Genomic DNA, 10,992 nt, shown 5'->3' with positions numbered 1-10,992 from the left:
ATCAAATACTTGTTCTCCCCACTATATATCCCAACCAAAAGCCATCGATTACAGGCAACATTCACTCTGAGCTAAATGCTGGAGCTGCCGCTTTCAAGGAGCGGGACACTAATCCGGACGCTTATAAGAAATCCTGCTACGTCCAAACCATCAAACAGGCAAAGCGCCAAGACAGGACCAAGATCGAATTCTACGACACCGGCTCTGACTCTCGTCGGATGTGGTAGGGCTTGCAAACTATCATGGATTACAAAGGAAAACCAAGCTGCGAGCTATCCAGTGACGCAAGCCTTCCAGACGAGCTAAATACCTTCTATGCTCGATTTGAGGCTAGCAGAACTGAACCATGCATGAGAGCACCGGAACCACTGTTCCGTAGGACTGTGTGATCATGCTCTCCATAGCCGGTGTAAGAGGTTAACATTCACATGGCCGCAGTGCCAGGTGCAATTTTTTAAATAGAATTTGTATCTTTTATTTAACCTTTATTTACCTAGGCAAGTCAGTTTAGAACAAATTCTTATTGCCAGGATACTCAGAGCATGTGCTGACCTGCTGGCAAGTGACTACACTGACATTTTCAACCTCTCCCTGACCCATTCTGTAATACCAACATGTTTCAAGCAGTTCTTGTGACCAAGAACGCCAAGGTAACTTGTCTAAATGACTATTTTCTCTTAGCACTCACATCTGTAGCCATGAAATGCTTTGAAAGGCTGGTCAGGGCTCATATCAACACCATTATACCAGATACCCAGGACCCACTCCAATTTGCTTACCGCCCTAACAGATCCACCGATGAGGCAATCTCTATTGCACTCCACACTGCCCTTTCCCACCTGGACAAAATAAACACCTACATGAGGATGCTGTTCATTGACTACAGCTCCTGGTTCAACACCATAGTGTCCTTCAAGCTCATCAGTAAACTAAGGACCCTGGGATTAAACGCCTCTCTCTGCAACTGGATCCTGGACTTCCTGACGCGCCGTCCCCAGGTGATGAGGATAGGCAACAACACACGCTGACCATCAACACGGGGGCCCCTCAGGGGTGCATGCTCAGTCCCCTCCTGTACTCCCTGTTCACCCACGACTAGGTGGTCGTACACGACTCCAACACCATCATTAAGTTTGCAGATGACACAACAGTGATAGGCCTGATCACTGATGACGTTGACCCCATCCACATCGACCATGGGCTGTAGTGGAGCAAGTTGAGAGCTTCACTAAGGAATTATCATGGTCCAAACACACCAACACAGTCGTGAAGAGGGCACGACAATGCCTGTTACCCCTCAGGAGACTGAAAAGATTCAGCAGGAGTCCTCAGATCCTCAAAAAGATATACAGATGCACCATTGATAGCGTCCTGACTGGCTGCATCACCCCTTGGTATGGCAACTGCTTGGAATCCGACCGCAAGGTGCTACCGGGGGTAGTGCGTACGGCCCAGTACATTACTGGGGCCAAGCTTCCTGCCATCCAGGATCTCTATACCAGGTGTCAGAGGAAGGCCCTAAAGTTTGTCAAAGACATCAGCCACCCAAGTCATAGACTGTTCTATATGCTACTGCGTGGGAAGCGGTACCAATGTATCAAGTCTGGAACCAACAGAACCCTGAACAGCTTCTACCCCCAAGTCTTAAGACAGCTAAATAGTTAACCAATAGCTACCCAGACTCTCTGCATTTAGCTTTTTTGCACCAACTCTTTTGACTAATCACATACACTGTCGTTACTGTTTATTGTCTATCCTGTTGCATAGTCACTTTACCTCTACCTATATGTACATATCTACCTCAATTACCTTGCACCCCTGTACATTGACTTGGTACTGGTACCTGTGTATATAGCCAAGTTATCGTTACTCATTGTGTATTTATTCCTTGTGTTATTTTTTTCTGCTATTTCTCTTTGTTTCTCTCTGCATTGTTGGGAAGGGCCCGTAAGTAAGCATTTCACTGTTAGTCTACACCTGTTGTTTACCAAGCATGTGACAAATACATTTGTATTACATTTGATTTGTTCCATGAAAATGTCCTGAATCCCAAACCTGCAATGTGGATAAAAGCCTGATTGCAGCAGTAAGAGGTCTGCCACAATGTAACTGTATTACTGAGGAAAACTGCTTTCTCAATGGAGCTTTCCAATTGAGTAAAACCTAATGCATACCAAGAGGGCAAGGCCTGCACATCAGCAGTTATAGAGCCGACCACCCAGCACCCTCAGCGGTTAAGATCTAGGAATTCAATTGCTTTTCTAAATAGCTTTTCTAAATAGCTTTTTCTAAATAGCTTATTCTAACACATTCTGCAACTCAGTAGGAAACACAGACATCTACATTTATTGGGAAATACGATTGTAATTTACAAGTTTGTTTGACTCAGTCTAACAATCATTTTAAACTCACTTTTACTTCCTGGTTCTGATCAGCTGTTTTTCTGCGCTCTCCCAAAAGGTGTCCTTGGCCAGAGGTGCACAGTTATTGATTGCTGTGAGTTGGGAAAGTCAATTTGATCTAATATTGAACCAGATGGTGATATCCAGGAAACATTGTTTTGAGGGATGTGAAGAATTCAGGGGGTTTAGCCCTGATCAGGACTCAAACTTGGGTCCAGCCAAGACCTTAAATGTTAAGCCAAGATCTCGAAACCTCTTGACAAGCTTGCTAGGTGTTGTGTTAACGTTTCTTCTACCCACTTCCTTCAGGAGAGTGTGTCCTCACGCTTCTCTGCACTTAATTAAAAAAAACATGTTTAAGTGTAAATTACACCCATCTCCTATGGCCTAACAGGCACCATCCCAATTCTAACACCAATGTAGAAAATTCAGTGGGTAGCCCAAACTGGGACTCAAACCCAGGTCCACCTTAAATGTTACACCAAGAGTCCAAACCTCTTGACGAGGTCGTTATGTATTGGACTTGAGACTTCAAACTACGAAGTCTTTCAATACTGATAACTTAAAGTCTTGTAACTTGAAGTCATAATCTTAGTTTTCTCATAAATCATGAACAGTTTCAGTAGCTAAATCAAATCAAATTTCAAATCAAATCAAATGTATTTATATAGCCCTTCGTACATCAGCTGATATCTCAAAGTGCTGTACAGAAACCCAGCATAAAACCCCAAACAGCAAGCAATGCAGGTGTAGAAGCACATACTTTCGATATATAAAAAAGAGACAATTCACCTTAAATGAATAGTTACAGTAACTATTATTTTATTGTTCTTTTTAAGTCCAGACAATGAGAGCGTCCAGTTTCACTCACTTTTCCCTCTCAACATGTGTGATTCCTATTCATTACAGTATGAGCAAAGCACTGAACATTATACAGCCAAACACTGCTGCATCATCAACCACAGCGGTAATGTCATCAAACCCCAGCCGATCTTACAGTAAGGAATGAGACTGCAGGACTGACCAGTACTGAACCTACTGAATGAGTGAGATTCCTTTAGCCAGTTAAGGTTTTTCTCTCTAAAACCTTAACCCCCCCTTTACGATGGAAACATTCCAGAAACCTTCCCCCAAATTCCCAGTTTTCCCAGAAATTCTAGTTTGAGTATTTCTGGAAAAATCAGGTATTTTATTGAAAGATTTTGTCATTTTACAACTACAATAAACTGCCCTACATAGACTTCCCCTTGAGATGACTGGCTTGAGGCAACTAATGAACATGTTAGGCTTATCTAGAGAAAGTACAGTATGCAAACATTATACAGTCTCTGACATAAAGGGATTTCACTCATGACTGAATGAATGTGTATTATTGTTGAGTTCATATGAAGCCTGATAGGAAGCCTGAATGTATGACTGTACGTTGACTCATTGCAATGTATGGATGGAGTTTTTGTTTTAAATTTTACCATACAGGCCTATACCATTCGTTTCCAATGTCATGCATGTTAGAGGATGTAGGAATAGCAACCGTTTCCATGGCAATCGTTTTCTTAGCAACCGTTTCCTTCGAAATAACAAATAAGTTCAAGGCATTCATGCATTTGGCAACTCTTTCGATGATTTGTTGCATGAGGGGAAACTGAGAAAAAGCACTTTGTGGTGGATGTTTTGTTGATATAGTCACAATGTATATAGAAGAAGCATAGCTTCTGGTCCAGGGAGCTACCTGAGCCTTGCGTTAGCAAGCCACACGTAACTCTGTGGACCACAGCTGGTAGAAGAATGGCTAGCATCACTCAGTCACACTGAACATGGATTCGCAGAGCAATCAAAAACACAGAATTTTCAGTGGGACATGATCGTATCTACTGTTGAACCAGTGGTGTGTCATCAGGATGAAATATATTAATCACAAACATAAACAAAAACACCAATTGATAATGCATCCCGTATACAGTATAACTCTGATCACACTCATGTTATTGATAAAAAAATACAAAACAATGTTGCAAAAATAGTAGGACAAATGTATGAGCTTCGGATGGTTATTCTCAGATGTTGATTTCGATAGTTTATTTTGTTTCTCTTGTGCTTTGCACCAGTTTATACACAATGATACACGATAATAGCATCACTGTTTTAGACGCTAGGCAGGTTGTGTTATATGTAATAAAATAGAAAGAACGATTGAAGATTCAGACAGACGTTAATATGTATTACTGCAGAACTGTTAGCACTGAGACTCACACTGAGACGTTGATTAATAAAGATATGAAAACATAGAAAACAGTTAAGAAATGAACAAGATGGCAGCATTCTTTACAAAGCACCAGCATTTATAGTCTACCACTGAAGTCTTAACAACAGTCAAAACCAACAACTTGTTGTGCTCCATGTACTCTTTCATGGGATATTCCAACCATAGCAATAGAATCCTAAGAACAGGACAAAAAGAATGGCAAATACCCATTCTAGAATTCTATTTATGATTCCAAACTCAGTTTAATCATGGTTCCTCCAATTGGACACTTTAACAACATTGGACACACGACGGTCACAGGACAGTTGTCCTGACAACCAAACCAAATGCACCACTGTTACACATTGTTTATATCATGTTAGAAACTGCAGGTCTGATATGTTTTAAAGCTCATTTCCACAGTTATTCAATACATTCAACTTTACAAACACACATGTACATGTGCTAAAAATGCAGGCATCACTCCGGCTAAGAAGTGTCTCTTGTTTTGTCAGTAAACTCTTTCAGATACATGCAAACACTTGCAAACTGGTCTCCCGTTAATTTAGAGAATGTTATGAGTTGGAAATAAGCATGTTTTTTTGGGAGATAAAATCAATGTTTTTGGGAACAACGATGCTACATCGTTAATAGTAGGCTATATGTACTTGTGAGATGGCAAAACCATAAACATTATTGCATATATTATATTAGCATGACATAAATTCCTCTTTTGTCTGATGATGTTTGATAATAAAACTCTGATATATGCCAAGGACCTTGAGTAGAGATTTGATTTGACTCTGGAAGGGGAGGGTATGTTTCACCTTGAAAAAAAAATGTATTCAAAAGTACTAAGAAAAAGCCACCGAAATGTAATTGAAATATAAAGACAATTTAGTAAACTTGTAGACTTATCCTTCACAACTATATCACCTGCTTAGCTTATGCTTTATATGTGGAACGCAAACGTTGTATCGATGATCCATAAATGTCCCACGTCAAATGAAACACACACTTCCAAGCTACTGCACCTTTATGAATGAACAAGAAAGGCCCTTATCACAATATATTTGACAGTTCCTTACAGACGTTGTGCAGTACTTCAGCACTCACACCTCACCCAGTTAGAGGCAAGTCATTGTGAAAGATAAGTGTAACTGTTTACATATAAGGCATATTGAAAAAGTTAAAAGACTTCCTATGACGCTCCTCCTTCAAAGACATTGTAGGTTTAAGAGATATTCCAGATGTCATTCTTCGTCCTTTATACACAGTTCTTATTGTGTTTTTTTTCCCTCCACAAACAAAGCCTTATTCCTCGAGGTGGGAAAATGATCCTTTGGCCTTCAGGGTGAAACCAAAGATTGTGGGAACCAAAGTCATAATAGGCGTCAACCTAGTCTCCTTCACTGGACTGGGCAGTGTAGACAGAGAAAGATGCAGTACATTCAGAGGGCCAGCAGGCACAACATGGCCACCAGGAGCAGAGAGGCCAGGCTGAGGGACTGGGTGACCATGACGGCTCCACCTGGATGGAGATAGATAGAGACACAAAGACGCAATGGTGACGTTTCGATTAGGATTTAATTGCGTTTAATTACAGTTTTACAGACACAAAGCCAATATTGTGATGTTTCAATGATGTGCGAGTACATTTGTACAGAGATACAAAGCATGTTGGAGATGTTTTAGAGACATTGTGGGGAGACATTTGTCACAAAGTGCTTTACAGTGACTTTACAGCAAATGGTAAAAAGAGAACATACTGCAATCTATGCTCCTATGTGGTTTAGTGGAGACAGCGTTTCAACCACTTTGTGAAGGTCTAATGATTAATGATATCATCCTATGTACCACTCTGAGAGACCTCTCTCTGAGTGTGTGTGTGTGTGTGTGTGGCTGTGCGTGCGTGCGTGCGCGCGCTCGCGTGCGTGCGTGCGTGCGTGCGTGTGTGCGTGCGTGCGTGCGTGTGTGTGTGTGTGCGTGTGTGTGCGTGTGTGTGACATGGTGTGACAGGTTCTCCATAATCCAGAGATTGGATTTGAAAGATGTCTGACAACAGACAGTTTTTTCCTAGTGGCAAAATATGAGTGCCAGATCGATGACATGTAAATTACTGGCTGATGCTTGAGGCTGACACTACATTTATTTTCTCTCTGCTCAATCCACAAACCCTACATTCATAAAGGCTTGTTTTTATTTCAATACCACTCCATTGAAAATCTATTTGTGAGCTGCCTGGTCAGAGAGGTGCGTTGTGTAGCCTATTCTTCATTATTTCCTTGTCCTGGTCATAAAATAGCAGGATTATTTCCCTGTCCTGTCTGTCATAAAATAGCAGGATTATTTCCTTGTCCTGGTCATAAAATAGCAGGAATATTTCCTTGTCCTGGTCATAAAATAGCAGGATTATTTCCTTGTCCTGGTCATAAAATAGCAGGATTATTTCCTTGTCCTGGTCATAAAATAGCAGGATTATTTTCTTGTCCTGTCTGTCATAAAATAGCAGGATTATTTCCTTGTCCTGGTCATAAAATAGCAGGAATATTTCCTTGTCCTGGTCATAAAATAGCAGGATTATTTCCTTGTCCTGGTCATAAAATAGCAGGATTATTTCTTTGTCCTGGTCATAAAATAGCAGGATTATTTCCTTGTCCTGGTCATAAAATAGCAGGATTATTTCCCTGTCCTGTCTGTCATAAAATAGCAGGATTATTTCCTTGTCCTGGTCATAAAATAGCAGGATTATTTCCTTGTCCTGGTCATAAAATAGCAGGATTATTTCCTTGTCCTGGTCATAAAATAGCAGGATTATTTCCCTGTCCTGTCTGTCATAAAATAGCAGGATTATTTCTTTGTCCTGGTCATAAAATAGCAGGAATATTTCCTTGTCCTGGTCATAAAATAGCAGGATTATTTCCTTGTCCTGGTCATAAAATAGCAGGATTATTTCCTTGTCCTGGTCATAAAATAGCAGGATTATTTTCTTGTCCTGTCTGTCATAAAATAGCAGGATTATTTCCTTGTCCTGGTCATAAAATAGCAGGAATATTTCCTTGTCCTGGTCATAAAATAGCAGGATTATTTCCTTGTCCTGGTCATAAAATAGCAGGATTATTTCCTTGTCCTGGTCATAAAATAGCAGGATTATTTTCTTGTCCTGTCTGTCATAAAATAGCAGGATTATTTCCCTGTCCTGTCTGTCATAAAATAGCAGGATTATTTCGTTGTCCTGGTCATAAAATAGCAGGATTATTTCCTTGTCCTGGTCATAAAATAGCAGGATTATTTCCTTGTCCTGCTCATAAAATAGCAGGATTATTTCCCTGTCCTGTCTGTCATAAAATAGCAGGATTATTTCCTTGTCCTGGTCATAAAATAGCAGGATTATTTCCTTGTCCTGGTCATAAAATAGCAGGATTATTTCCTTGTCCTGGTCATAAAATAGCAGGATTATTTCCCTGTCCTGTCTGTCATAAAATAGCAGGATTATTTCCTTGTCCTGGTCATAAAATAGCAGGATTATTTCCTTGTCCTGGTCATAAAATAGCAGGATTATTTCCTTGTCCTGGTCATAAAATAGCAGGATTATTTCCTTGTCCTGTCTGTCATAAAATAGCAGGATTATTTCCTTGTCCTGTCTGTCATAAAATAGCAGGATTATTTCCTTGTCCTGGTCATAAAATAGCAGGATTATTTCCTTGTCCTGGTCATAAAATAGCAGGATTATTTCCTTGTCCTGGTCATAAAATAGCAGGATTATTTCCGTGTCCTGGTCATAAAATAGCAGGATTATTTCCCTGTCCTGTCTGTCATAAAATAGCAGGATTATTTCCTTGTCCTGGTCATAAAATAGCAGGATTATTTCCCTGTCCTGGTCATAAAATAGCAGGATTATTTCCTTGTCCTGGTCAAAAAATAGCAGGATTATTTCCCTGTCCTGTCTGTCATAAAATAGCAGGATTATTTCCTTGTTCTGGTCATAAAATAGCAGGATTATTTCCTTGTCCTGGTCATAAAATAGCAGGATTATTTCCTTGTCCTGGTCATAAAATAGCAGGATTATTTCCTTGTCCTGTCTGTCATAAAATAGCAGGATTATTTCCTTGTCCTGGTCATAAAATAGCAGGATTATTTCCTTGTCCTGGTCATAAAATAGCAGGATTATTTCCTTGTCCTGGTCATAAAATAGCAGGATTATTTCCTTGTCCTGGTCATAAAATAGCAGGATTATTTCCTTGTCCTGGTCAAAAAATAGCAGGATTATTTCCCTGTCCTGTCTGTCATAAAATAGCAGGATTATTTCCTTGTTCTGGTCATAAAATAGCAGGATTATTTCCTTGTCCTGGTCATAAAATAGCAGGATTATTTCCTTGTCCTGGTCATAAAATAACAGGATTATTTCCTTGTCCTGGTCATAAAATAGCAGGATTATTTCCTTGTCCTGGTCATAAAATAGCAGGATTATTTCCTTGTCCTGGTCATAAAATAGCAGGATTATTTCCTTGTCCTGGTCATAAAATGGCAGGATTATTTCCCTGTCCTGTCTGTCATAAAATAGCAGGATTATTTCCTTGTCCTGGTCATAAAATAGCAGGATTATTTCCTTGTCCTGGTCATAAAATAGCAGGATTATTTCCGTTTTAAAGATGGCCATCCAGACCCAGAGTCATTTGTCACTGTCAACCAGGGGGTGGAGTCTACAGTCATATAAGATGGGTGGAGGTTCTTTAGTGGAGTCTACAGTCATATAAGATGGGTGGAGGGTCTTTAGTGGAGTCTACAGTCATATAAGATGGGTGGAGGGTTTTTAGTGGAGTCTACAGTCATATAAAATGGGTGGAGGGGTTTTGATTGATGTTTACCTGAGATGCGTACTTGGGCCACAGCCCCATCTCCTCCCTCGCTATGGGCCCTGACCTCCACTACGCAGTCCCCGTCCCTGGGCATGGGCAGGTCTATGGATCGCTTCCCTGTGGTATACAGTAGACCTGTGGAGAGGCCAGCCTTCCTGTACAAGACCTATATGGAGACCAGCAGACAGACAGATATACAGACAGAGACAGACAGACAGACAGACAGACAGACAGACAGACAGACAGACAGACAGACAGACAGACAGACAGACAGACAGACAGACAGACAGACAGACAGACAGACAGACAGACAGACAGACAGACAGACAGACAGACAGACAGACAGACAGACAGACAGACAGACAGACAGACAGACAGACAGACAGACAGACACAGACAGCATTATAGATCTGTTCATATGGTCATACTAAGGAGTTGTGACTACAAGGAAGGTAGTTGAGTAAACTGTATGTTGTGTTCAGTAAGATGTACTGTTTAGCTCAGTTGTGTATTGAATGCTGCGGCATTAAGAAACCTGTCACGTCAAATGTACGTACAGTATGTGACTAATGCTCAACAGAGACACATCAGTAATGGCTAAAGTACAGACTTTCAGCTTGAAATGTACTTCAAGCTCCCGTGTATTTGGTAAAACAGCACACACCTTGTATCCATCTATTGTTGACTCGTTGGCCAAGGGTTCGACATGTTCCCAGGCGATGTTTACTGACGTTCCTTTCAGCTTTTTACTGATTATTTTAGGAGGCCGGCTTGGGGCTGGAGGAAAACAGAAGTCAAATAGTTCTACAGAGTAAAGATCATGTGACAATCAGAAACTCAGAATTCGTGTTTCATACCGTCATACCGTTTCTGTACCACATCGGGGTATACGGTTTTACCGGAAGTCCCCCCCCCCCCAAAATACATATATTATTATTATTCTAGTTATAAGGCGTAACTCGCACCCCCGCAGCCCCCGCGAGGAAGCTGTGCCCCAAACCTCAAAAACTGAAACACAAATAATAATGTGTTTTGTTTTAAACAGTATTGAAAATCATAACGTCAGTATTTTGAAACACCCTGGTATACGGTATCAACGGTATATCGCCAAATCCCTCTCAGAATATGCTGAAGATTACTGAGCTGAGGGACAGTTTCCCAGACATAGATAAAGCCTAGTCCTCCACTAAGGCACGCTTTGCAATAGAGAAACTCCATTGATAATGTTTTTGAGTCCAAGACTAGGCTTCATCTGTGTCCAGTGAACCGGCCCTGAGAGCGATGTACATACGGGCTTTTTTGGTGTAGATCTGGAAGTGATGGCTGGGGGGTCCGTATCCGGCTGCATTGTAGGCCCTGACCTCTATGAGGTAGGGGGAGTTTGGCCTCATGTTCTCCAACCTTGTCTGGTTCTCTCTGCTGGACACCACCACTCTCTGACTGGATGCCTCTCTGTCCTCCACTTTCATCCAGTACCGCACCTTGGCAG

General features: G+C 41.1%; 1 protein-coding gene across 2 annotated transcripts in view; it reads right to left on the bottom strand.

Annotated features, from left to right (window-relative positions):
* Positions 1-3,200: 3,200 nt before the first annotated feature.
* The window catches only part of LOC115115226 (contactin-1a-like), a 181,215-nt gene continuing 173,423 nt past the window's right edge, over positions 3,201-10,992 (bottom strand). For both annotated transcript variants that reach the window (XM_065022342.1, XM_065022343.1), the window contains exons 22-25: positions 10,795-10,984; positions 10,168-10,280; positions 9,513-9,669; positions 3,201-6,175 (exon numbers count right to left, since the gene is read on the bottom strand). In XM_065022342.1, coding sequence (XP_064878414.1) covers positions 6,096-6,175; positions 9,513-9,669; positions 10,168-10,280; positions 10,795-10,984 — 540 coding nt within the window. In that variant the 3' untranslated portion in view covers positions 3,201-6,095. The remainder of the gene's footprint in view (positions 6,176-9,512; positions 9,670-10,167; positions 10,281-10,794; positions 10,985-10,992) is intronic.

Source organism: Oncorhynchus nerka, linkage group LG9a, assembly GCF_034236695.1.
Source record: "Oncorhynchus nerka isolate Pitt River linkage group LG9a, Oner_Uvic_2.0, whole genome shotgun sequence".
NCBI classification, from domain to species: Eukaryota; Metazoa; Chordata; class Actinopteri; order Salmoniformes; family Salmonidae; genus Oncorhynchus; species Oncorhynchus nerka.
Note: the sequence above shows the minus strand (reverse complement) of the source record. Positions and strands in the feature narration are given on the sequence as shown.